The sequence below is a fragment of the Thermothelomyces heterothallicus genome (genome assembly GCF_042370625.1).
Source record: "Thermothelomyces heterothallicus CBS 202.75 unplaced genomic scaffold P884_scaffold_11, whole genome shotgun sequence".
Taxonomy (NCBI): Eukaryota; Fungi; Ascomycota; class Sordariomycetes; order Sordariales; family Chaetomiaceae; genus Thermothelomyces; species Thermothelomyces heterothallicus.
The window spans coordinates 71,646-96,692 of NW_027192572.1; the positions used below are offsets into that span (position 1 = coordinate 71,646).

Consider the following 25,047-nt stretch of genomic DNA (forward strand, 5'->3'; position numbering starts at 1 on the left):
TGATAATTACATAGCAAAGGCCGTGAACGCCCCCCGTGCGCATTCCCTGTTGCCGAGCCCGGAGACGAAGGGAAGCTAGACCAACCAGTGACAATCCATGCTGCAATGACATGGAGGCTGTCTTCGGGCGAACATGCAGCGATACTTCCGGACTAGTACTCCCTCCGGCCTCCGCCCTCATTCCTCCGCTGCAGTTCGCCTTCTCAATTGCCCTCTTGAGGGTTTCGCTTGGCAAAATGTGGAGAAGCCACCAATGAACCAGGCTACTGGGATCGAAGATGGCGGGGAGATGTACATACATACTTACATTGCAGCATGTACCAAGACTCCATCCAGAAGGCTCAGAACTAGCAATGGGTTATTATTAAAGGTTGCATGCGCCGTGGACGTCTCGTGTCCTAGACTTCGCCCAAGAGTTCCTTCCCCTCCAACAACCAACAACCAACAATTACCACCTCATCAAGGAGTACATATATCATACAATTGCCACGTTGGCAGTATTGTCTCTGCTCATGGCCAACGCCACTACAGACAGGTCCGAGGCTATAGGTTCCCTGGCCGTTCAGGCTGACTGGAACGGCGATGTCGACGACCCAATCGTCGTGAGCTCCTCTATTGAGAAGCCAAACCGTTCCCTCTGGCTGGCATGGCTGTACATCTTCGATTGGTACCCCAGCCACTACTCCAAGGAGGAGAAGCGCCTGCTCCGCAAGCAAGACAGCATCATCTTGACAATGTGTTGTCTGATGTGTAAGTGACTCAGCCGTACTACCCCAAACCTAAGCTCTCGAGGCGCAATTACTCCTGGTGACAAGGACTGGTCTGACAGGTCCTTCCACTGCAGTCTTCATGAAGTGGCTGGATCAGTCCAACATCAACACGGCCTACGTGTCCGGCATGGAGGAGGAGCTCAACATCCGGGGCAACGAGTACTCCTTGTTTGGCACCTTCTATAACATCGGCTACCTAATCTTCGAGATTCCCTCCATGATGATCATCTCACGTCCCAAGCTGACGCGCTGGTACCTGCCGACAATGGAGACGGCGTGGGCCGTCTTGACCTTTGCGCAATGCCGGCTCTCGAGCGTCCCGCAGATCTTTGGGCTCCGCTTCCTCCTGGGTGTGCTTGAGACACCGGCGGCCACGGGATCCATGTATTTACTGTCGAGCTGGTACCGGACGGACGAGCTCTTTAAGCGGGCCGGCGTGTGGTACATCTCTTCCAATGCCGGGTCCATGTTTGGCGCCTACCTGCAGGCGGCCGCCCACACCAACTTGGACGGCGTCGGCGGCATGTCAGGCTGGCGCTGGCTGTTCATCATTGACGGTGTCATATCCTTACCTATCGCCTTGGCCGGCTACTTTCTGTTTCCTGGACTCCCGACGAGTCCTCGCATCTGGTGGCTGACAGAGCGCGAGCAAAATCTGGCGCAAGCACGCATGCGGGCCGACGGTGTCAGGGAGAGCACCAAGATCGGCAAGCGTATGCTGAAGCGGGTCTTTGGGCACTGGCACTTCTACATCGCTGTCCTGACTTATATCCTGTAAGTAATAGCTACTAACCTCATCGATGGCACTCGCCCTAGGTTGATCATGTGCGAACTGTTTGTCATCTCTGTTTACTGACTTGCCACCGCGTCCCCCACGGCCTAATTAATAAATAGATTTCAATGCACCACCTATGTCTCCGGGCAAATGACGCTCTGGCTCAAAGATGAGGACTACTCTGTCGAGCAGATCAATGTCTATTCGACTGGAGTTCAAGGGACCGCAATCGCCATTGGCATCATCGCCACGAACCTCGTTATGGTTTACCCCATCTGGGTCATCCTCTCCATCATTTCAGGCGCGCTGCTATTTTGCAACGTTTGCCTCCTTGTATGGAATATCCCGCTTGGTCTGCACTGTAAGAGAGAGCCCTAAATCCTTCCTCGTGTTTGCTTGGACTGGTTGAGCAGGGCACGCTAACTTTCTGCTGCCCAAGTTACTGTCTACTACCTGCTTGGCTCAACATCCGCTGTGACCCCCATCCTCTTCCCATGGGTGAACGTCATTATGAAGGATGACAACGAGGCCAGAGCCTTCACTACGGGCGCAATGGTGAGCTTATCGTACCTTGAAAAAAGTCCCCCGTTTGCAACGACATGCCTGACGGCAAACCGTATCTCAGATGACCTTTGGCTGGATCTTTTTCTCCTTCTACCCTATTACCGTGTTCCCCAGGCTAGAAGGTAAGCCAGTACCACGTTCTCTCCCCTGTCAATTGTCTGGGACCTCAAGCACGGCTGACTCTTTTGTTTTTCCCGTCATCGTAGCGCCGAGATGGCGGAAGAGCTATACCGTCAATACGGTGTTTACCTGCTGTTACTGGGTGCTCCTTATCGTTGGGCAGCTACTATGGCACCGTGACCGGAAGAAGAGAAAATACGTGATTCAAGGCAGTGATGAAGCAGAGAAACTTCGCTTGGAGGACAAGGAAAAGAACGCTGCAAGTACACAGCATGTCGAGAGAACGCTAGGGGCAACCAATTAGTGGTAAGCGAAGAGGTGGATTTGGGTATTTTAAGATTACTCTCTCCAGTAATTACTACTATATCGGCTCGTTCAAAGGCGCTTTCCCTTCTTACGCTTCAACTTATGGTACCTACCTTAAATACACGGCACTTTTGCCAAGGCAGGGGCAACCCCAGAACAACAGTGACGTCATCTGCTCAACGGCCAGGGACACCCCGAGTCTGCGGCCACCAGAATCACCTGGAGAGCAGCTGTGACCATGTGTAGGTAACTACGGAAATTCCAGTCAAAAATTCACCCAAATTACCACGATAAAGGGCCTTAGCCATACGCCATCGAAACAGCCATGAACCATGTATCTGGCCGACTGCGATCCCAGCTGATACGGGGCTCAACGTGCTGCTCGCTCGCCGCGCGCTTCCAACGCCAATTCCCTATCACGTGTCGCTTGTTGCGCTCCCGAGTATTCGCGAGACAGCTACAGAGGTTTGCTCCCCGAGCAGCACCCAGCCAGACCGATCCCGAGGCCAAAGCCAAGAAACTCGACCAGAAAGTCTTAGAGGAGCAAGAACAGGAAGTGCGGGTGAGGCAGAATCAAGTCAAACGGCCGTGGCATAGAGAGGGAGCGGACGACCCGCCAGCGGTAGGGGGTGAAAAAGAAGCCGCACCTGTCAGAGAAGGTTGGTACAGACTGTTACTTTTGTAGTACCCTTTCCAAGCTCGGCTATGCAGGATCATGCCAGCTGACAGGAGTCCGGCTCTTAGGCAGACTCTTGACGACCCCGACACGGCTCTTGAAGCTCATCCTCCCGCTGCCCTTCACGGTGGAAAAAGACCGCGACAACAACAGCAAGCACGATTATGGACGATCCATCTCGCCCAACGACACGATACGGCCGCTCGCGCTGCTGGTGCACCCTCACAGCCACTGTCGTACGTCGAGCGCCTGATCCAAGTCGAACTTCCACCCGTGATAGAAGACGGCAAGGAGAAGGTACCCAGCGTGTATTTCCGCGCCGAAGACACCGAGCACGGCGACAACAAGCCGACGACACGAACCGAGGCAAGACGGAGGGACGAAGAGAGCGCGTCGCGGACCGCGGGCCCAACCCACGTCGAGTCGTACTCGCGCCTCGGCCATGAGGGGCCGAAGAGGCAGGGGTCGGACAACTGGGTCCACTGGAGCAACAGCACCGAACTGGGCGACTTTATCCGCGATGCCGCGCGGGGCCGCGAGTTTGCCATCGAGATCGAAGGGTACAATGTTGAGATGCGCATCAGCGTGCCCTCCTTCAGCGACCGCACCTACTACATGCGTGCCCAGCTCCGCAAGCTGAGCCGCCAAATCGACGAACAATCCCAAATCAAGCGGGAGTGCGACATGCTCGCCTACAAGGGCGCAAACCTTTTAGCGAAAGGAGGCTTCGTTCTGCTCAGCGGGTGGTGGGGTGTTGTCTATTATGTTACCTTCCATACCGAGTATGGCTGGTAGGTTGCTCGGGAGCCAGTAATGCCTCGCTATCTTCTTCTTCTCTATTTATCTTTCCTTCCCATTGTGTAGGCTGACACGCTTCGCCAGGGACCTCGTTGAACCCGTCACGTATCTCGTCGGCCTGTCGACCATCATGGGCGGTTACCTGTGGTTCCTGTACATCAGCAAGGATCTGAGCTACAAGGCGGCCATGAACGTGACAGTCTCGCGCCGTCAAAATGCCCTCTACGAAGCTCGCGGGTTTGACCACAAGAGATGGGAACAGCTGGTCCAAGAGGCAAACGCGCTGCGTCGCGAGATCAAGGTGATTGCGGTCGAGTATGACGTCGACTGGGACGAAGCGAAAGAGGTCGGCAACGACGTCAAAGAGGTCTTGAGTGAGGAGCGTAGCAAGGCAGGGCACCGAGCGCGGTCCTCGGAGAAGGAGAGGGACGAGGAGTTCACGGAGCAAGAGAGGAAGAAAAAAGACGAAGAGTTCACGAAAGAGGTCAGGGCGTGACAACAGGGGGTAAATAGGGAGTTATGTATTAAGCGACTTGCCATCTTAGCGACTGCTTCGATACTATTATAAGTTCCGTCAAACACTGCATTTCGAGGTCGAAAACTGAGGGAAAGATATCTCTGCGACGCAACTTCCTCGGAAATCGTCCTCGCGTCAACCCCCCACATCTCGCGTCGCCAAGCCCCGAGCCCCGCGCGGTCGCTTCTCCGATGCTCTTTCCGCAGCGGTTCCACTAAGCCCCTACTAACAGCAGAGTAATCCGTACAGAACGCCGTACTCCCAATAGCGTGACCCTGGTGGGGTTTTAGGACATATGACCGCTCTTTTTGTTGTGCTGGTGCCTGGATGACGAAAGTTGTCGCAAAGAAACCGCTCGAGAGACTGCGGCCGCAGGAGCAATTTGTCCGCTGACAGCGATTACACAGAAACCACATCGCCGTGATTCCTCGTCGCCACAGCTGCCGGTCAGGTAGCAAGCCCGTTTCTGTCGCCCGTCGCTCGCCGCTCGTAGTCCCGGCTCAGCCCGATTCAATACTACCTGCGCACACAAAACCGAGAATGGGGCATCGGACGAGGAGGGGACAGCCGCTGTGTGCCCCGCCTTCTCCGTGCGATACAAACAAGGCAGAGCGGACAATACCCCGCGAATCTCTCGAAGCTTAAAAGTGCTCGAATTCAAGGGTCCCGCCCACCCCAGAACTCGACCTCCCATACACGCCACCACGCCAATGGGACCCGATATCATTCACCTGCCCGATGGGCAGCACTTCCACGTGACGCCCGTCTTTGCGGGTCTCTTCTTCAAATCGGCTGAGCTCAACACACAGCACAACCCCTTCCCGATCGGATGGACCATCGTGATCCATACCGAGGATGACACCGGCGACGTGGAGGATGCGCCCAGCACCGTCCCGGGGTCGGGGGGTGCCGCAGGGGGGCCTGCCTCAGAGAAGAGAACGCACCTCCATTCGTTCAAGAGACCAACGCTGCAGAACGACAGCCTCTTCATATCATCCATCTCGAACCCGTCCACTTCCGACTTTCGGCCGCCCGCAAGCCCCACGCGACAGATCGCCCTGATGCTCTGGGTCACGCTCTACTGGTACTTTCACCAGCCGCCGCCGCCCACCACCGTGCAGACGGACGCTTCCAAGCTGACCCCGGACTCGGGCAAGCCGCGGGGAGAGTGGAGGGTGCGCATCAGGAGAGACGGCATGCTGCGTGGACGGAACGTGCTGCCGAAACTAGAACACATGGGCCTGATCGCAAGCTTGGACTCGACCGTCGGTACAGAAGTCGGGGACACGGGAGACAACTGGTCAGACATGTTTGTCACGCAAAGGATGTTCTGGCAGATACCGGGGCGCCTGTTCCTCTTCACACTCCAGCCCATCGGCAAGTCCACCCGGTCCTGCCCGGGTTCGACTGCTCCGAGCGATTCAGGCTCGCCGATGTCGGGTGAGTACTCGCCGGCCCATCCCCAGCGCGCCATCGCCGAGGCAGGCGATCTCCCCGGAGCAACGCCGCCCGCCTCTCTCCCCGGCGGGCCCCCGGTGCCCATCAGCCCCTTCTTCAGCGCGTCACACCTCCCGACCTACTACCCGCCCCCGCCGCTGCACTACGTTATCACCGAACACGTACGCCACCCTCTGCGCCCGAAGCCGCCCCAAATGGGCGAGGTCTTTTACACGCGCTTCATCCCCTCCGTGGGCCAATACCTCTCCTTCCGCGTAGCGTCCCTCTCGCCCCGGCCGGTGCCGTACATGGGCCCCGTTGGGCACCGGCCACCTGTGCATTCGCACCTCGTGTCCATGACCGATTCGGCCCTGCTAGAGTCCTGGCACGCCAACCCGCGCGTCTCCAACTTCTGGGGCAAGTATTCGCCCGACATGTTAACCAATGCCCTCAAGAGCCGCCACAGCTTCCCCGCGATCGGCCTGTGGGACGGCGTGCCGTTCGGCTATTTCGAGATCTACTGGGTGAAGGAGGACTTGCTAGGGCGGTATGCCGGGTCCGTCGTCGATGACTGGGATCGAGGGTGCCACGTACTGGTCGGGGAGGAATGGGCAAGGGGGAGGGTACAGAGCTGGCTGACCAGCCTGGTGCATTGGATGTTCTGTGCCGATTATCGGACCATGAACATATGTTTGGAGCCGCGGGTCGATAACGTCAGGTAAGTCGAGGATAAATTGTTCCGCTAACGGGAAAACAAACGGAGAGCTAACTGCACAAAAGATTTATCCAGCATCTGCAGAACGCTGGGTTCACAAAGGAGAAGGAGATTACGTTTCCTCATAAGCAGGCGTGGTTTGGGAGGCTAAGAAGAGAAAGCTGGGAAGGGCCAGCCTTGTAATAGCTTCTGCGGTTAAATTGGCAAAGCTGACAGTTAGGGCGAGTTAAACTGAAGACAATCATTTGATTGCGCCTAATGAAATAAAACACTCAATTGGCCCAGGCAGCGGATCGAGAACCGTGAAACCCATTACCCATGAATTATCAACATCCATGACGGCCTGGTGAGTTTGAGAATATGCCGACTGTGCAAAACTCTGCGTTCATTCCTTTGGCTTCGGGGTCGAGAAAATCATTACATACTGGGAGAGTGAGTGTCAGAAGCTGTGGAGCTTCTAAGAGTATTAGCCACATACGTGCCACAGCGTATGAGGCGTCGTCGCCAACGCATTGGCCAGTCCCTTTGTCTATAAATATCACTCGTTTTGTCTCCTTTGTAGATAGTTCAACAAGGCACTTTTCCTTCCGTACAGCCACCCACTGCAGAGACTGCTTTCAACGCTCCCGGAGCTCCCACTGCGTTCGGCAGTGAGGCTCTGTCTCCCAGAGCAGAAATAATTACCTAGATCCAAAAGCATAAACCCTCAACGAACTGCCAAAACGCCGACAGGTGATTATATCGACAAAATAATAACGTAGCGGTCTAAGAATGTCGTCATGACGGCAGTGATCCTAATTATATCATGCACGTTCTTCAATAGGCCAACTACGGAAGCAGCGCACATGTCAATATTCATCGTCCTTCTGGTCTTCATCTTCCTCCTCGGGATCATATTCATCACGCGGGTCGCCGTCTCCGGAGACCTCTTCGCCCTCTTCATCATCTTGAAAATCCGCATAAACTCGTCGATTGTAGTTATGCTCGCTCATCTCCTCCGAACTGGAGTCGTCGTCCGAGGATGACGGCGCGATTGGTTTCAGTTTCCGGTGCAATTGTAGCTTCTCGGCGAGGGAGCGCGGTCTGGAGACGGTAGCTTCGTTGTCAGGTTCCTCGTCGTCATCTTCCGAGCTGGAGGTACCGGACCGATCATTCCTACTGTTTTGACCCTGGCCAACATCGCTGTCAGCTTCGTCGTCTTCGTCGTCGTTCTCCTCGTCCTCCTCATCGCTGGGGGCAACCGCGCGGGTTCGACGATTCTGTCGCTTTCTTGGCCTCGCGTCTTCCTCGTCGCTACTAGACAGCACGACTGAGCTGTGTCGAGCACCGTGCGTGCGTACTCTCTTCTGAGGAATGGGTGCCTCTGAATCCTCCTCCGAATCGGAATCCACCACACGTGCTCTTGGACGCTTGAGTCTTCTTGCGCGGGGGCCCGCCAAATCTGATTCTTGCGCCGAGTCTTCTGATTCCCGAAGAGTATCAGATGATTGCTCGGGGCTGGAAAACCGGGCCATGTCCTCGCTCTCGCCTCCTGCGAGATCAATCGCCCCTTGCCCGACAACATCTCTGTTCTGGTCGCTGTAATCATCATGCAGAACATCCGATTCCTCACCATCGGAGGTCTGATCGTCTTCGCTGATATCGGAGTCGTCGATTCCTTCGCTTTCATAATCATCCAGTTCGTCGTCGTCGTCGTCCGGGCCCTCAGATGACTCCCACTCCAGCGTCCCTTCACCATCCCATGCTTGTAGATCATCGAATCGACGCCGGTCAGAGTCCCACAAGAACTGCACCATCGGCCAGATGGGCGTGCCGTTGAATTCCACCCCCTTGATGTGAAACGGGTCATCCCGCATCAAAAGATCATTCGCCAACCCGTCCAAGGGCACTTCAGTCTCGGCGAAATTTGCGTGGTTTTCAATATCGGGCCAGCAATACAGATGTTGTCCGTCCTCGCCGAGGCCCGGCTCCTCCTCGAACGTAGTGACGTAGTAGCGCTTGACCTTATCAGAGGTGCACCAACGCAGATGGCACGGGTCGTGCTCGCCAGGGCTGACGAGGTAGTAAACCGCCCTCAAATTCTTGAAAGCCTCAAAGAGCACCGAGGGTCGGGTACCAAGATCGCTGAGCACGGCGGGATCCACGGCCAAATGGCGGATATGCTCGCTGAAGCCCCGAAGCCGGGGCATCACCTCGAAATCCAACATCACCACCTCTAGAGAACCGAGAAAAACAACATCGTTTGCAGAATTGAACCTGATGACGCCACGTCTCCCAAAGGATATGGTGTCTGGCAGGGCCTTCAGCACGAGTTCGCGGGTCTCGCGATGGATGGCCAGCAGGGAGCGGACCGGACGCGTTTGCTGTTCCAGGAACGGGCCCTCCACGGCTACCACCTTCTCAAACCCATCTCTCCGGTAACGGGTATGGGCCTCGAACCAATATACGCGTGACTTGACGGCGATGTCTGGGCAGAAAAATTGCCAGATACGATGGCGGAGCTCAAAAGGAAGGCTTCTGAACTGGGGGAAGAAGAAATCGTCCGTCCACGTGTCGAGACCAACGTTGTCATCCCCAATGCTGCTCTGTTCAGATCCGGACGTCTCATCATCCGAGCCGGCAGCCTCTAGGTCAAAAAATTGGACGGATTTCGATTTGTCGCATAGCTCGCCGTCCGAGTCTTGATCCAGTTCCTCCGAAACGGACTCGTCCGTTTCGGACTGCGCAGCCAAATAGCCCAACTGGTCTGACTCCTCGGAGCTCGACATGCTAGCTGTTGGGCTTCGGGTTGGGTCAGTCAAGCTGTGATGGGGGCGGATACAATCTTGGCACCGTTGTCAGTCGCGGTCTGGGTGACGTTGACGCGGCTGTTCTTTTTTTTTGCATTGTGGGGATGGATACGAAAAAGAGTGGGTCCTGACTTGCATGACGTGCTGCAATCGCGCCTTGGAATTGGGAAAACTCCCCACGCACTGCAGATCAGGGCAGCCCAACCCTCAAAATGCTTCCTCATTCTGGGTACCTTATCCCAAGGTACCACGTACAGTACCTATCGAATGCACATGCATAAGATACTTAGGTACCTATTTACGAAGACTTTATACCGGTCAAGCACTGGGGAAGACGAGGCGAAGCACCAAATATCGGTATTACATAACACTAAGTGGAAAACATAACCCGAGCCGGTTTCGCGAGACAACACGACTTGAAGATTCTCAGACTCAAGAGCAGCTGCCTTACCGAGGCTTTAGATCACAGATAATCCACATAGTACATACGTGGCTATGTAATCCGTACGTATGGACATACATATACATGCCCTCATGAGCTAAGTAAACCAGGAATCTGTACCGGTACCGGATTACCTGAAATTACCGGGCTGCCTAAATACCAGTGATTATAACGACAATCCTGTCGCATGACAAAGGGGATGCAACTGATTGAGATAATGTGCTATGTCCAAGCTTCGAGGTCACTTGAGCAAGACAATTTGTGTCACTGCATGCGATCGACAATGAAGCTGTTATCACGCAGCCGCCAGCAAGCCACTGACTGTGCTTGGAGCCGGAGTGACAGTTTTCAGAAACGCGGGACTCGATCGTCAACAGCCGGGGAATCTGCGCAATTCCCGGTCAGAGGGGACCGTTTACGGATCCGTATTGTATTTTACTCTGTAGGTCCCGTATGCATGCATCTTTAAGTGGTGGGGCCAGTCACTCCCTTGGAGGCGACGGACAACGTTTCCCTCCGATCCCCGCTAACGCCTGTTTGAGGCCGGAGATATGACCGCGGATATGCGGGGTAGTGTAAAGGCCTCAAACAAGATACTACGTACGGATTACAGATTACAAGCCGCCGGAAATGTTTCCGGTGGACGCCGAGTCCCAGAAGCGTGGCAGCTATGTAAGACGCCATAAGGTTCGGCAGAAAATATATTACCTGGCACGGGTATTAGGCAGGTATTCTGGAGCATATAATACTTGGAGGGGGCGTCCGAGATTGGTCCAAGAAATGTTGAATTGCAATCAAAGCACGCCTCAGGTCCATTTTCGGGCAGCCCGCTTGGCTTTGAGATTTGCCCCCCTTGGAGGTGTCGACATCCGACTCCAGCACAATGACTTCCCATCCCGAGTTCGGTGAACGAACACCTGGCTCTGAAGTGGCCAAAGTGTTCGCCGACCAAATTCGGGGAAAAACCAGTGAGTCGAGCGAGCGCCGCCTCCACCAAGAAGCAAAGAGCCGTTGGAGCGCTGCTGACTACTTTGGCATTCAGTCTTGGTGACCGGCGTTAGTCCCAAGAGCATCGGCGCCTCCACCGTCCTGAACCTGGCGTCCCAGAGCCCGGGTCTTCTTATTCTTGCATCACGTACCAAAAGTCGGATTCAAGAGGTCGCTGACCAGATAACGACAACGTATCCCGGCGTGCGGGTAGAGACTGTCCTCGTGGATTTGGGCTCACAACGGTCCATCCGTCGAGCGGCTGCAGACGTGGCGGCCTTGACTGACAAGCTCGACATCCTGATCAACAACGCCGGAAGGGTTGTCACCTCTCGCCAAGCGACTCAGGAGGGTATCGAACAGCAGTTCGGTACCAACCATATCGGCCCGTTTCTGCTGACCAACCTTCTGCTGCCCCTGCTACGGAAGGCGGCAGAGACTAACCCTCCAGGCGCGACTCGCATTGTGAACCTCTCGAGTGCCGGCCACAGGCTGTCTCCTGTCCGCTTCTCCGATTACAACCTCGAAGGCAAACCTGTCCCGCCTGAGGAAGATCATGTCAAGCCCCTTCCAGGCGCCTTTGCAAAGTGCACCCCTGACGGTTACAAGCCCATCGTCGCATACGCGCAGTCGAAATCGGCAAACATCCTGTTTACCATCTCCCTACAAAGGCATCTGGCCAACCACGGCATCGCCTCTTATGCCGTCCACCCCGGCTGTAGGTTATCCTTGTTGCTGTTGCACCCTGTTTATTTATGCACAATGCCCTGATCCGTGTTACTTCCAGCTATCGTGACCGAGCTCAGCCGAGAGCAAGACGACGAACTCAACGCCGAATTCTACAAGCTGATAAAGCACTGGAAAACCCCTGATGAGGGGAGCTCAACCACACTTGTTGCCGCGCTGGACCCAGCTCTGAATGGTAAGAGGCATCCCTCGTCCCGAGAAAACAACAACCCGACTGCTGTTCCTCAATAATAATAATAAACTCACCACCTTTCACAGAGGCCAAAGGTTTCTATCTTTCTGATTGTCAGTATGCTGAGCCCTCGGCACATGCCAAGGACGCCGCCGCTGCAGACCGCCTATGGAAGTTGAGCGAAGAGCTGGTCGGGGAGAAGTTTTCCATAGGGGGTTGAGGGAAATGGCATCACTCTCGGTATTGGTTCATACCGATCAAATGCATGAATCCCCGGAGACTAAGGTACCTTACCATTTCATACACAGGGGAGGGGGGTTGCCTAACGTGGCGTGCTGTGTTAGCATCGTGAAGCAAGACGCCAACGCCCAGGAGATGAGCAGATGTTATTGATTGATCAGATAAGGCTCAGGTCGACGAGCATGTTCGTTATGAGATTAGCGATAGCCGATATCAGAGTCGAAGGTCTGAACGCTCTCAGATGCAGTACCATGGCTATTATGATAACAATCAGTTTATCCATCTCACATCGATGGCGGTTCCTAGTAATGTTACCCAATTCGTCGATTCAGAACTCCTTGAGCTTCAGTGCCCCTAAAGATACACCAGCTCATGTGTCAATGCTGAAATAAGACTAGCTTGTCAAACTTCATTTTGGTCTCGCGATTTTGTTGCCGGAGAAACCAAGGGAATACCCAAAAACGGTAATTGATCGCGTTGAGACATGTAACGGGAAAAAGAAAAAAAGGGGGAAAAAGGGGGGGGAGGGGAGGGGGGTTGTGGCCCTGCTCTATGAGGGTCAAACCACCAATTCCACGCGTTCGTTCACGCGTCGTTTCCCGTGGCTGGCATCGGTTCATTGCGCGTGGCTGTCATTATTCCATCTCTCGCACCCGGCTCTGTGCTGTTCGTCTGCGCTTTGTCTCCATCCTCGGAGTCGCTGATCGAATCCCGAAGTTCATGTGTGATCATGGCTTTACGGTCATTGTGGGTCTTCCACGCTGGTGTCCCTATATACTTGATCGCTGTGATTGATGATCAAGGTCAGAACTCATCCTCTCCATATAACAAATGGCCACTTGCGGAAGGGAGCAGAAGGTCAACTCACCACCCGGTCGTTTATCGTCAAATATCTGCTCAATCTCCTCGAGCGTCTTGTTGGCTGTCTCGGGGAAGAAGAAAAACACGTGAAGGAACATGACGGCGCAGAAAACGGCAAAGATGACATATGTTTTCCACGTGATGTTCTCGAACGCCGGCGGGACGAAGTAAGCGAGAGCAAAGTTAAAGGTCCAATTTGCCGATGTGGCTAGGGCAACGGCCTTGCCTCGAAGACGGAGAGGGAAGAGCTCGGGGGGGTAGGTCCACGATACGGGGCCCCATGTTGGCGCAAAGCTGGCAACGAAGAGGCAGGTTGCCGCAATGATGACCCGCGCGGCGGGACCACTCACAACCATCGACTCGGAAGCTGAAGCAAACTCTCCAGGCTCTGCGTTGCGAGCATAAACTCCGAACATGATGGCAGTGATGGTGAGCCACAGGCACATCAGGGCAGCTCCGATAAGAAGGGGCGGGCGGCGGCCCCAGCGATCCATCCACACGAGGGCGGGCACGGTCATCACAACGTTGATAATGAAGCTGACGCTGCTCGGGATCAAAACTTCATTGGTACCGGCATTGGATAGTCCTGCCATGGTAAAGACGTATGTGATGTAGTACATCTAATATGGCCGGTCAGTCAGTTCAAGGTGGGATGCAGAACAAGTAATAATTAAGCTGGAGAGGAAGGGGAAGCTGACCATCACATTCATGCCCGTGAGTTGGGACCAGATTTGTGTAAAGACACCGATCAATGTCCGGTTCAGCATGCTGGGTGTAAAGAGTTCGAGCCAACTGGCGTCAGCGTGCTTGTGTTCCTGGCTGACGGTGGCTCTGATGTCCTGGAGTTCCCTCTGGACGAAGTGAGAATTGGCGTTGCCGCCGCCGTGTAGCTGAGCAAGGACGTCCTTGGCCTCCATCTCGCGGCCCTTCTTGAAAAGCCATCGAGGAGACTCGGGTTCAGAGCTGAGGCCGACGCAGAGGCAGATGGCAGGAAGCATCTGGAGGCCCCAGGGGATGCGGAAGGCCCCTGCGCCATCAACGTAAGAGCATCCAAAGCAGATGAAGTACATGATGAGAATGCCCCAGGTGATGGCCCACTGCTGCATGGCGACAAGTCGACCGCGCAGCGTCGGCGGGGCGATCTCGGTGATGTACACGGGCACCTGGGCGGAGCAGATGCCAACAGCGAAGCCGTTGATGAAACGGCCAACCGCGAGCATGGGGAGATTGACCGAGGCGCAGGTCACGACAGACCCGGCAATCCTGTACGTCCGGATGAGCTCCTGTGTGCTGAATCTCTCAGATTGTCAGACAGATTCGCTACTACTCACCAGAAGACCGAGCCGATCATGACGGTCTTCTTCCGTCCGCACCGGTCTGATAACCAGCCCGAGACAAGAGCGCCAATCAAAGAACCCCCGGGCATGGCAGCAGTGACGCCTCCCTGTGTATCCGACGTGGGCCCCAGGCAGCGGCCCTTCTCGTCGAAGCCGCGCTGGTTGAACTGACACAGGTACGGCTGTGTTGAGATGATGGCCGACATTGAAGACATGTCAAAGCCAAATAAAGCGCCCCCTTTATAAATTCCCATCATTAATTAGCGCCAATTAATACACACTTCGACAATGGATCCTGGCCGGTGTTGTACTGCAGACAGGTGAGGGTCAACTTACCAAGGACGGCGAGGGCCGAGATGCGGTAGATTCTCCCATTGCCGGACATGGTGACCTAGTAGATTACGATGCTAGAGAAGAAGAAAGGTCCTGGACACACGAGGAGACAAAGTTGGATAGGAACGTGGTAACTGACGGATAGGATAGCCCAGGGTAAAAGAGAGGGGGCGGCGGTATAGCGAGAGCCAAAGATTTTAGGGCGGGCGGACTGTATTAAATAATAAGTAAAGCCGGCAAGGAGACCGGAACGGCGCAGAGAAGGATAGGGGCTACCTTGCCTTCACACAGCAGGCAAGTCTGAGGCACCTAACCAAGGTAGAGACCTGCATGATCCTTAACGCGAGCTGACTGGCTTGCAGGCGGAGGGCAGCTAGTTTGGGTTAACATTGTGAATGCGGTCTGTTCGCGTCAGAATGCGCAGTGTACTGGTCCATGCCCGACTCCATTGCTACCGGAGGCAGGCGGCAAGGAGTAGTGCTCCGCCGATTCTAGCAATCTGCGTCCATATTTCGAGGCTATCTGACTGATGGCCGCGTCACCTCTGCCGCTTTTGCTGGCTCGTGTCTGTATGGCAATGGGGCAGCCGCATCAGTTTCGCCTCAAACTGCATGCATGCTGGTCCTCGCCGGACATAAAACGACCTCCTCGCATACCACCGCAGACTGCCGCCTTCTGTTTTCCCCAGATGTCTATGCAAATCGCGAGCGGGGTGACAGGGAGGTTCGAGTCAATTCTTTCTCCCGAGTATCCCTCAACTGAATCTTCGAGCTCACGAGAAGCAGGATTCTTGGGGAAGATCGGGAACTTGATCTGCGTTGTAGAGCTGCTGATCAGCAAATATATCTGGTCGAGGAGGGCTCTATTGGTACGTTTGGTCCGTGATCCGGGACCGTAGGAATGAAGGCCACAGGGACGTTCGGTTCAAATAGAGTTGAAAGAAAGGCGAAACGAAGGAAGAAAACATATATGCACTGAAAGTGAACCATAGAACGAGCAGAGAATTACGGCCGGGTCCTGGATAAGATCACCTTGCAACCTCGGAACATGATTCTGCTGGTGATGGTATGAGCCTTTACCTGTGCGTACACTCTACCTGCCTTAAACCATACCTTACATGTGCATCACAGCGCCTAAGGTAATTACTGAAACATATCAGCCGTGTATACTCCGCAATGCTATACGTGACAGGAAAAATCATTCGTTCCTTGCTCAAGAACCATGAATTGACGCTGAGACATGTCCTTGAGCATCAGAAAGCACACGTAGTGAGAAGATGAGATGCTTAGAAAAGATGCCTGCGGAGAATTAGTCCTCTCAGAGCTTTAAAAAAATAGGTGTCTAGTGTGCCAGCAGGTACTTGCAGGGAGGGCAAGGGGGCGAATGAGCAGCTGAGAGCTCTTGCCATTCTCCGCGCGCGCGTTTTCCGTTCGCAGATCCACTCAACGTAAATTGGTCACGTGTTTTCGTTCCTCGACGCGTCACCTTACTTCTTTGCGCTAGGGCCAGCACATTGTTAGGTGCCTTGCCGAACCTACACGAGTACCTTCATGGGCACGAAAAGCTCTCCCTTCTATTCGGGAAAAACGGAAAGTTGCTGCCCCTTGCTGTTGCTTGATAACTACCAGACATAACGCCCATCATGGCGTCTTCGAATGACACTCGATCACCTCCCTCGGGAACCAAACGGCCCGCGCCCGACAACGATCGCACCATCTCCCCACCCCCACTGAAACGGAAAACACAGGTTGCTATCTCGAGTAGGAGCATTATCTCTGCAGCGTTGAATTGCAGGCACATCTTAGTGCAGACAAGACTGACGATCTTTTTGCGACAGAATCTGCCGTCACTAATTTCTTCACGCCAACCTCGCAAAAGGCCAAGGACCGCACAGCATGGTTCGAGAGGAGACCCGACGATGACTCGCCTGCAACGTTACTTGTTGCCAAACACGTTCCCGAAAGCGCGGCTCCCAATGGGCTCAATACAGCGGTAAAGCGACAAAAGATAGCGGCGTTTGACCTCGTACGCACACAGAGATTCCTCCGTCGAGCTCCCGACGTCCCTTGAGCTCACTGGGCCGTAGGATTCCACTCTCATCACAACCGCTTCGGGCAAGCGGCATTCTGACGATCCGGCTGACTGGAAGTGGTGGCATCACTCGGTTCCCGGACGGCTTCGGCAGCTGTATAATGATGAGGGGTATGTCGCCTGTCGGCCGCGCCGACCGCGCCGACCGCGCCGACCACCAACGCCTGCTGACGATCTCAGGTATCGAGTCGTCGTTTTTACGAACCAGGGCGGGCTGGCGTTGCACCCGGACCCGAAGGCAAAGACCCCAAAGAGCGCAAAGAACCGCGTTCCCGCGTTTAAACAGAAATGCAATGCCGTCCTGGATCAGCTGAATATCCCAATCACCCTCTACGCAGCGACAGGGAAGGACATCTACCGCAAGCCTCGACCAGGGATGTTTTCCGAGATGAAAGATGACTACGACCTAACCGATTCCGACATTGATCGCGAGAATAGCGTGTTTGTCGGTGACGCCGGTGGTCGCATCCCCGACGCGAAAGGAGCCAGCGCCGCAGCCAAGGATTTCAGTTGTTCAGACCGCAACTTTGCCCATAATATCGGTTTCAAGTACCAAACACCCGAAGAATTCTTCCTCGGGGAGGAACCCCGCGACTTCGCTCGGGATTTTGACCTCAGCAACTTTCCCTTTTCCGAAGAGGGCCAAGATGGCGGGGAGCGCGTAGAGAAGACAAACGATAAGGACATCGTCCTCTTTATCGGCCCGCCAGGGGCTGGCAAGAGCACGTTCTATTGGAAGTACCTCAAGCCGTTAGGTTATGAGAGAGTCAACCAGGATATCCTGAAGAGGCACGTTTGCCTACTACGAGAGCCGCCCCGTGAGCAGATCTAACCGTGCGTAGTAAGGACAAATGCTTCAAAGCCGCTGCCGAATTCCTCCAGGAAGGCGATTCTGTTGTCGTGGGTACGTTCTCTTGTTCGACACACCCCAGTGCTGCACTCTTCCGCTGACCTGTTGCGGGAAGACAACACAAATCCCGATGTCGACACCCGGTCGCAATGGATCGCTCTGGCGCGAAAACACGGGGTACCCATTCGATGCTTCTGGTTTAGGACGCCGCTGCGGTTGTGCGAGCACAACGCCACCGTGCGATCCATGAACAAAAAGGTACTGTACACGGGCCTGATATCGTATCTGGCTTACGCAATCCAACCAACACTAACCCCGTCGTCAACAGCTCAACCCCGAAGCCCGCCAGGCGCTTCCAAGAATCGCCTTCAACGGCTTCACTTCTCGCTTCAAGGAGCCCAAAATCGAGGAGGGTTTCCAGGACATTGTCCCTGTGGACTTCAAGTTCAGAGGCACAAAGGAAGAGTACGATATTTGGGCGCAGTATTGGATTTAGCGATAAGCGCCGGCACTCAAGAGGGTGCGAATCCATTGATAATTCTCCCGTTACCGGGTGGAGCTGCTGTTGTTGTTCTTGCAAGCTCTACCCGTTCGTCGAAGATTGCGAGGGGAATCCGTCACGAGCAAGGAATTCCAAGGAGTTCCACGATGCGGCCAGCTTCGGTTTCGGCTCACGACGGTAAATCCTTCCCCGCAGGCATCCCAGTGTAGCTTGCCTGAGCTCGCTATCGGCGGCATCCGCCGAGACCTATGGTTTCTCCTCGCTGGAAAGCCTGCCGCGGTGATTTGTGACTTGCGGCGCCCGGTCAAAACGTCTAAGTGTGAACTCCGGAGGAGGTTCGCACTCGTTGCCTTGGACTCGTCCATGTCACCTTGTCTTTGGCGCAACGGCCACGCAGGTTTCACTGTTTTTAAGTACATACTTTCCTCTACCCAGGTATATACTGTACGAAATACATTCACGGCATGGGGTCACAAGGTCCACGGGGCCGGCACTCTCTTGAGACCCGAAGGTGTGGACAATGGGAATCCCATCGATCGTGGGCCTAGACCTCGCGATAGGGTAGGATCCAGTCTTGACAGGAGTAGCGCGGGCGTCTCACATGTTGTACGTACGCATTACTATCAAGCGAATGCAGTGACCCCTTGCAGGTTGGTGCGCAAGATAACGATGATTAGCACCTGAGATAATAGCGAATAACGCCGGTCAGCGCTGATTGCGAAGGGATTAGATGTGGATTGGTTAAGCACGATAGTACAGAGGAATGTAACTGAAAGCACATACAATCATGCATACATACAAACATTGGGAAACCATTTCTTGCCACTATCTTGTTACACTGCAGTGTCACAGCGCTTGGTGTTGGCGACATGGTGATATGTATGTGTTCCAGGAGTTCGGAACCTCAGTGGCAGATCATCCGGCACCAGTGCGTCCCTTGGCACCCCTGAAGAATATGAATAGGGGATACCCAGCCGTTTCGTCAACACTTTTCTCCTTCGGCACGTTGTCCTTTATGAAGGTATGTATGTACGCTGTGGACTTGAACGCACACGGATATGCTCGATGCACGCGATATTGAGAGAACTGGGGGCAGAGCAGGGGCCGGCCTAACCCAACCCCTGCAAGCGGCCGACGTCGACCTTCCAACACTGGGGGACTCCGAAGCTGTTACAATATCCGCTTCGGCTTTCTATTCTGGGTCTGCAAATCCGGGGTTGAGAACCCCAGATCATCGTCCAGTGCTCTATCGCACACACGTGGCTGGGGCTGCTAATATTCCGTATTCTGTCCTCTCGCCGTTTGTCGTTAGTGTAATAGTGAGAGAAGGCAGTGGCGGCTTCTCGGCATTTGCGGGGTGCATGAAGCCCCACAATACCCAGAACTTCTAGAAATGGAAGGTGGGATGTCCCACTGAGGATCTGCCAAAGTTTTTTTTGGACTGGGGAGCGAAGACAAAAAAAACATCGAGGTCATATTTTGAGAACGCAGCCGTCGTCTGCTCCAAATTTCCATGAAACGGTGATATCTTGGACGACTTCATTTCTCTGTTTCGCCATGTCGCTGCGAACTGTCATGGTGTCTTCCTTTATCTGTCTTTATCTGTTGGATATGCCCGGTTGATACTACCTTACATGAGATATGGGAACGTACAAAAGAAGAAGGTAACATCGAAACAGGCTCTTGGTGGAGCCAACCACGTTCAACCCAGCGGCGATCCTCGGTGGCCAACTCGGGCCACCCCACACCCACTGAGCTGAATTCCACCGTTCGCCTGCGGTCCTGCCTTTTGCCAACCACGATTGGTCAATGGCCTCCGGGTTACCTGCCTTGCAATGGGTTAGAAGCCCCGTTGCCAGCGTTTGGCCAACCAGTTCCCGGCAGCCACGCCCCGCCACGAAGGACCGCATAGGCCCGGCCGGCGGGGCTCCCGACGCTAATCCGCACCCTGAGATCCGCCGAGGTGCCCAGTCGCTCCGAACAAAAATCCTTTCTTATCATGACCGCACGCACGCGACCGTGTGTGGCAGCTGGCGCGTCCAGATTTTTTTTCTTTTTTTTTTTTTCCAGTTTGTTGGTTCCTTTTTGGAGGATGTGTGTCCTGTTTACTTGGCAATCTCCCCTTCGCTTCTCGCCCGACCTTTCCCATACCCCACAGGCTCGCTAAGCTCTGCCATGTTCCTGGCTCTGATAATGTTGCCTACCCTGTCGGCTTGTTGAACCTTATCGGTTTGATATCAAGCTTACACTGCGCTACATACGCGCCTTGACCGTCTCGACATTCCATCTCCCCAGGCGCGGTATTAAATCGTTCAACACGCCCGCCCCATAGCACATCGCTCCGGTCCGCGAGCTGGTGCTGGGTTCTGATTTGGGACTACTGCTGCTTCTGCTGCTACCTGCAGAGACCCCCCCTCCTTCGCCGTCAATTTATTTCCGGCTGGCGTTCAGTTTTTGTCTCGTCCCCTCAATTTAACAACAAGGGGTTTTTATATCGGCAAAGTCACACATATCCCAGTCATGACTTCCTCGGACGGACAGCGGCCCCCGGCCCTGGGCCATGACGTGATCGAGCCCAGCGATCCGGCACTGCCCCAGTACGCACTGTCTAAGCAGAACAGCTCCGGCACGGACGAGAAGAAGGGCTCGGTACCGGTCGAGCAATATGGCGTCGATGCCGAGAAGCAGAGCGAGTCGGTCGGCTCACTCGACGCCAGACCCAGCTCCGAGCGCCAGACGAGGCCCATTGTTGCGCTCTGGCAACGGCATTGGAAGAAGGTGGCCCAGCTGGTCACCTTCATGGTCTTCACCGCGTCCGTTCCCCCTCCCTCCTCCTCTTCTCGCTCCCTCTCCCTAGGCATCCGTCCGGTGCCGCTCGCTTGTGGAACACGGAGCTGATGGCCCCCGGCCGCTGCAGATGGTGGATCTACGGCCTCGTCTTCTATCGCCACACCAAAGGCAAGGGCTGGCTGATTCCGTCCCTCATTTACATCGCCATCCTCGTGCGCCTCATCACCTTGCACATCCCCTCCAAGCTGTTCCTGCGCCCTGTGCGCTTCCTCTGGCTCAACACCGTCGTCCGCGTCTATGACCTCATCCCCGCCAAGCTGCACCAGCCGCTCGCCGGCCTCGGCACTTTTGCCGTCTTCCTCGTTGGCAGCTTTGTTCCCGATGAGACGGGAGACAACACCAGGGCAAACCGAGCCATCTCCATCTTTGGCTTCCTCGTGATGCTCGCCGTGCTCACCGTCACCTCGCGCAACTGGCGCATTATCCCCTGGCACACCGTCATTGGCGGCATGTTGACCCAGTTCATCATGGCCGTCTTTGTCCTGCGCACCAAGGCCGGCTACGACATCTTCAAGTTCATCTCGGACATGGCTCGCCAGCTTCTTGGCTTCGCCGCCGACGGTTTGTCCTTCTTGACCGACGACGACTTGGCCCACAGGTCCTGGTTCTTGACGGGCGTCGTGCCGGCCATCATCTTCTTCATTGCTCTCGTCCAGATGCTCTACTACCTCGGGTTCCTGCAGTGGTTCATCGCCAAGTTCGCCGTCTTCTTCTTCTGGAGTCTCAAGGTGTCGGGCGCCGAGGCGGTCGTCGCTGCCGCCACGCCGTTTATCGGCCAGGGCGAGTCGGCCATGCTCATCCGCCCCTTCATGGACCATTTGACCGTGGCCGAGATCCACCAGATCATGACGTGCGGCTTCGCTACCATCGCCGGCTCCGTCCTCGTCGCCTACATCGGCATGGGCCTGAACGCCCAGGCCCTCGTCTCGAGCTGCATCATGTCGATTCCCGCAACCCTGGCCGTGTCCAAGATGCGCTATCCCGAGACGGAGACGCCCTTGACGGCCGGCAAGGTCGAGGTGCCCAAGAACGAGGACGAGGAACACACCGTCAACGCGCTGCACGCCTTCACCAACGGCTCCTGGTTTGGTCTCAAGATCGGTGCCACCATTGTCGCCTGCTTGCTCACCATGATCGCCTTTGTCGGCTTGATCAATGGCCTGCTCGGCTGGTGGGGCGGGTACTGGGGTCTCGGCACCGGCGACAAGCCCACGCTGTCTCTGGAGCTCATCCTCGGTTACATTCTCTATCCGGTTGCCTGGCTGCTGGGCGTGCCAAAGCACAATCTCCGCCAGGTTGGTGAGCTCATCGGCAAGAAGATCATCATCAACGAGTACGCCGCCTTCAATGCCCTCGTGTCGGATAAGCGTTACATTGATATGGCGCCTCGTTCCAAGCTGATTGCTACCTACGCCTGCTGCGTAAGTTGAACCCCTCGCCATCCATTTTCCGCGGACCTCAGGAGGCGCGTTAGTCGCTAACACAAGTATCAAACAAACAACAGGGCTTTGGAAACATTGGCTCGCTCGGAATCCAGATCGGTATCCTGTCACAAATCTCGCCCAAACGCGCCGGTGATGTCGTCAGAGTCTCCATCTCGGCATTTCTCTGCGGTGTTCTGTCCACCTTGACCTCAGCCAGCATTGCTGGTATGCTGTTTAACGATACGATGCTCTAAGGACGGAATAAGGGGAAACCGTCGTTTGATACACAACCTTTTACTAAAATTCATTTACTCCCAAGAGGGGGGGAGGGTTTGATCAACCTCATAAGCAGCATCAAGAGAAGAGTGTCTTGAGTTTCGTTCTATCATCGCGTTGTGAGCCATGATTCGAGGAGTAAAGTCTTTCCTCGGGGGGGGGGGGGGGGGGGGGGAGCACGCACTCACCACCTTTCTGAGGAGAGAACTGCTTTGCTGTATTCAGGATTAATAATACCAAATGACGATACCCAGATCGACAATTCACCATGATCCGAGGTCGCAAACATGACCCCTCCGCGAAGTTCAAACTGAGTGTTCATCCGAAGATTATGGCGCGACGGTTTCGCTTATACCGACGGCGGTCATCTCTCGCGTCTATTGGTTGTCTCCTAGGTTCCACGGCCGTCTCCGCAGCGCCGAGCCGAGCAGCAGGTTTGAATGGAATCTTGAGCGGAGAACGGCACCTGGTTACCGTTTTTGAACAAGCCTGCAAGCCAATTCTCATACTCAACGAACCGGAATCAAAGGAGCAACGCGGCGGAGGCTGTTGATAAGAGCTACAGACATCTATTAGTTTCCACCGAGACGACTTGGGGGCTGAATCGGCATAATGCGACGAATCTCTTGGCAGCTTGGATAGCGTCGGCGGGCAGCGAGGTCTTTGGGGATCCGCGAAGCGCCAAGCTGGATTCACACACTCTCCAGCCATGGACGATAAATCGGGCATTTCAGAATCTTGCGGTTCTTCCTCATAACCAAGGATTAGCCCTCACAAGCTGACTCCATGCTTGCGCTAAATAATACCGGTAATACCGGTAAATAAACAAGTCACACGTCTCGGGTTTCTCAGACAACCGGCCAACCACTTGAAAAGTCGATGCGATTCCAACCAAACTTCTTCTGGCCGTCCGCATAGCCAATTCGAGTATCAACATAATGGTAGTACAAGACCTGGGAAGCAAGAGCGTTAGCAAGAGATGGGTTCAAGCAGGGTGATGCTTGATGCTCGACCCCCGATGCTGAATGCTAGACCCGTACGGGAGAGAGGTAGGGGAACTAACCGGTCCGTGTTCGGGGTCCTGGTAGACACCTTGGCCGCCGGGGCCGTACACCCAGTCGTGAGACGGGAGCACCAGAGTTCCACCGCCCGAGCGGCACGACTTGCCGTCCCTGTCCTCGAAGGGGCCGGTGGGCGAGGTCGACCTGCACACCATGATCCTGTACTCCTGTCCGGCGGGCGGCCTGTTCTGGTCGTAGCCGCAGCACGTGCCCTTGGAGAAGAAGAGGTAGTAGTAGTCGCCGTACTTGAAGACAGTCGGGCCTTCCATGGCCGGGTCGTTGGGATCAAAGGCGACCTGGTACACGTTGCCGTTCGTCTTGGTGGGCGTCATGCGGACGCGATGGATGCCGTTCCAGAAGCTGCCAAACGTGAGGAAGTAGTTGCTGGTCCCCGGCTCGTTGATCAGGTTGCCGTCGATGGCGTTGTACGCCGCGCCCGTGCTGGAGGTGACGCCGGTAGACCCGAGGTCGGTCCAGGTGCCGGCGTCCAGGCTCGATGAGCGGGCTATGCCGATGGCCGAGTTCTGGACGCCGAAGGTGCTGACGGAGTAATACAGGTAGTACTGGTCTCCGACCTGTGCAACATCGGGGGCCTGGCGAGCTCGTCGTCAACATCATCATCACCCATAAATTACATCCAGGCGGCTTGGCCGTGAACGCCTTGTTCTTCTTACCCAGAGGTCCTGGTTCCCGTCCAAGTTGATGGAGGACCCGGCCGGCAAGGCGGCGCCCCTATAGGTCCACGGGCCGGTCAGGCTCGGCGCCGTGTGAATGGCGATCTTGCCACCAGTCGAGAAGCGGAAGTACGTCCCATCTGCTCGGCGGATGATTGACGGGTCGTGGGAGTTGTTGCAGACTCCAGTACATTCGCCCGGGAGCGCATAGGCAGAAACGAGGGCCGGGAACAGAAGAGCCACCGTCCCCAAAACACCGGATCTCTTCATCGTTGGTAGAGCAAGGTAAGGTAATTAGCCAAAGCTAGCAAGCTGAGAATGACCGACCACGAGGCACAGCCGCCTGAGGTTTGCAGCAGCAGTTGGACAGAAACTGCCGGCGAGGCCCGGAGGTTATCGGGAGGTAATAACAATTTATTTAATTAAGGTCGCTAAACAAACGGTTTCTGAAACCACGCTGCTTTTAGCGAGACGGCCCTTGACGATACTACTAACTATGGGTCGCGACGCGTCGCCAAGCTCCGGGCACACGGGAAATCGAGGTTGCGACTTGTCGTGAGGTTGTGTATTATGAGTAGGTAACCTCCTTTTTTGAGCATTAATTATTATTATTTCCTCCAACGGTGGGATAGTAATTAACCCATGTGTGTGGAAGAAACCTACCCCTTGGCAGTTTTTCCATCCACTTGATCTAATAGCTGCTGGAATCCTTCGCTTTACCAACTCCCGCAGC

At 55.1% G+C, this 25,047-nt stretch overlaps 9 protein-coding genes across 9 annotated transcripts; 6 read left to right on the top strand and 3 right to left on the bottom strand.

Annotated features, from left to right (window-relative positions):
* Positions 1 to 613: 613 nt before the first annotated feature.
* On the top strand, positions 614 to 2,533 carry P884DRAFT_243200 (major facilitator superfamily domain-containing protein; the record flags this gene model as incomplete). The annotated part of the gene is made up of 6 exons (XM_069440307.1): positions 614 to 750; positions 845 to 1,544; positions 1,665 to 1,906; positions 1,985 to 2,100; positions 2,171 to 2,231; positions 2,316 to 2,533. The coding sequence occupies exons 1-6, from the start codon at positions 735 to 737 to the stop codon at positions 2,531 to 2,533; spliced, it is 1,353 nt and encodes a 450-aa protein (XP_069297467.1). The 5' UTR covers positions 614 to 734.
* Positions 2,534 to 2,860: 327 nt separating this feature from the next.
* P884DRAFT_277543 (uncharacterized protein) lies at positions 2,861 to 4,505 on the top strand (the record flags this gene model as incomplete). The annotated part of the gene is made up of 4 exons (XM_069443086.1): positions 2,861 to 3,194; positions 3,280 to 3,425; positions 3,458 to 4,002; positions 4,094 to 4,505. The coding sequence occupies 4 exons, from the start codon at positions 2,861 to 2,863 to the stop codon at positions 4,503 to 4,505; spliced, it is 1,437 nt and encodes a 478-aa protein (XP_069297468.1).
* Positions 4,506 to 4,825: 320 nt separating this feature from the next.
* On the top strand, positions 4,826 to 7,195 carry P884DRAFT_284966 (acyl-CoA N-acyltransferase). The gene is made up of 2 exons (XM_069443737.1): positions 4,826 to 6,681; positions 6,744 to 7,195. The coding sequence occupies exons 1-2, from the start codon at positions 5,237 to 5,239 to the stop codon at positions 6,859 to 6,861; spliced, it is 1,563 nt and encodes a 520-aa protein (XP_069297469.1). The 5' UTR covers positions 4,826 to 5,236; the 3' UTR covers positions 6,862 to 7,195.
* Positions 7,196 to 7,218: 23 nt separating this feature from the next.
* P884DRAFT_259494 (uncharacterized protein) lies at positions 7,219 to 9,462 on the bottom strand. The gene has a single exon (XM_069441351.1). It carries the CDS (start codon positions 9,444 to 9,446, stop codon positions 7,527 to 7,529), a length of 1,920 nt encoding a protein of 639 aa, XP_069297470.1. The 5' UTR covers positions 9,447 to 9,462; the 3' UTR covers positions 7,219 to 7,526.
* Positions 9,463 to 10,548: 1,086 nt separating this feature from the next.
* P884DRAFT_223643 (uncharacterized protein) lies at positions 10,549 to 12,534 on the top strand. The gene is made up of 4 exons (XM_069439568.1): positions 10,549 to 10,877; positions 10,952 to 11,614; positions 11,684 to 11,818; positions 11,902 to 12,534. Exons 1-4 carry the CDS (start codon positions 10,793 to 10,795, stop codon positions 12,033 to 12,035), a joined length of 1,017 nt encoding a protein of 338 aa, XP_069297471.1. The 5' UTR covers positions 10,549 to 10,792; the 3' UTR covers positions 12,036 to 12,534.
* A 106-nt stretch (positions 12,535 to 12,640) lies between these two features.
* Positions 12,641 to 14,638, bottom strand: P884DRAFT_307079 (general substrate transporter; the record flags this gene model as incomplete). The annotated part of the gene is made up of 5 exons (XM_069445124.1): positions 12,641 to 12,840; positions 12,924 to 13,536; positions 13,615 to 14,179; positions 14,248 to 14,491; positions 14,590 to 14,638. 5 exons carry the CDS (start codon positions 14,636 to 14,638, stop codon positions 12,641 to 12,643), a joined length of 1,671 nt encoding a protein of 556 aa, XP_069297472.1.
* A 1,590-nt stretch (positions 14,639 to 16,228) lies between these two features.
* Positions 16,229 to 18,023, top strand: P884DRAFT_200181 (polynucleotide kinase 3 phosphatase-domain-containing protein; the record flags this gene model as incomplete). The annotated part of the gene is made up of 7 exons (XM_069438279.1): positions 16,229 to 16,346; positions 16,424 to 16,611; positions 16,673 to 16,788; positions 16,858 to 17,470; positions 17,524 to 17,581; positions 17,610 to 17,785; positions 17,856 to 18,023. 7 exons carry the CDS (start codon positions 16,229 to 16,231, stop codon positions 18,021 to 18,023), a joined length of 1,437 nt encoding a protein of 478 aa, XP_069297473.1.
* Positions 18,024 to 20,082: 2,059 nt separating this feature from the next.
* On the top strand, positions 20,083 to 22,740 carry P884DRAFT_292044 (Na+ dependent nucleoside transporter C-terminus-domain-containing protein). Its single transcript, XM_069444139.1, has 3 exons — positions 20,083 to 20,842; positions 20,887 to 22,300; positions 22,384 to 22,740. Exons 1-3 carry the CDS (start codon positions 20,550 to 20,552, stop codon positions 22,555 to 22,557), a joined length of 1,881 nt encoding a protein of 626 aa, XP_069297474.1. The 5' UTR covers positions 20,083 to 20,549; the 3' UTR covers positions 22,558 to 22,740.
* Positions 22,741 to 23,427: 687 nt separating this feature from the next.
* Positions 23,428 to 24,584, bottom strand: P884DRAFT_299706 (glycoside hydrolase family 43 protein; the record flags this gene model as incomplete). The annotated part of the gene is made up of 3 exons (XM_069444701.1): positions 23,428 to 23,532; positions 23,643 to 24,233; positions 24,315 to 24,584. 3 exons carry the CDS (start codon positions 24,582 to 24,584, stop codon positions 23,428 to 23,430), a joined length of 966 nt encoding a protein of 321 aa, XP_069297475.1.
* Positions 24,585 to 25,047: the final 463 nt, after the last annotated feature.

What these genes read in the sequence shown, in the direction of transcription:
- P884DRAFT_292044 (XM_069444139.1), top strand. Translation starts at nt 20,550, where the DNA reads ATGACTTCCTCGGACGGACAGCGGCCCCCGGCCCTGGGCCATGACGTG. An exon ending in ACCTTCATGGTCTTCACCGC is followed by an intron (nt 20,843 to 20,886) that starts GTCCGTTCCCCC and finishes CCCTCTCCCTAG; the next exon opens with GCATCCGTCCGGTGCCGCTC. An exon ending in TTGCTACCTACGCCTGCTGC is followed by an intron (nt 22,301 to 22,383) that starts GTAAGTTGAACC and finishes AACAAACAACAG; the next exon opens with GGCTTTGGAAACATTGGCTC.
- P884DRAFT_223643 (XM_069439568.1), top strand. Translation starts at nt 10,793, where the DNA reads ATGACTTCCCATCCCGAGTTCGGTGAACGAACACCTGGCTCTGAAGTG. An exon ending in CCAAATTCGGGGAAAAACCA is followed by an intron (nt 10,878 to 10,951) that starts GTGAGTCGAGCG and finishes TTTGGCATTCAG; the next exon opens with TCTTGGTGACCGGCGTTAGT. An exon ending in GCTGGACCCAGCTCTGAATG is followed by an intron (nt 11,819 to 11,901) that starts GTAAGAGGCATC and finishes CACCTTTCACAG; the next exon opens with AGGCCAAAGGTTTCTATCTT.
- P884DRAFT_284966 (XM_069443737.1), top strand. Translation starts at nt 5,237, where the DNA reads ATGGGACCCGATATCATTCACCTGCCCGATGGGCAGCACTTCCACGTG. An exon ending in CCGCGGGTCGATAACGTCAG is followed by an intron (nt 6,682 to 6,743) that starts GTAAGTCGAGGA and finishes ACTGCACAAAAG; the next exon opens with ATTTATCCAGCATCTGCAGA.
- P884DRAFT_259494 (XM_069441351.1), bottom strand. Translation starts at nt 9,446, where the DNA reads ATGTCGAGCTCCGAGGAGTCAGACCAGTTGGGCTATTTGGCTGCGCAG.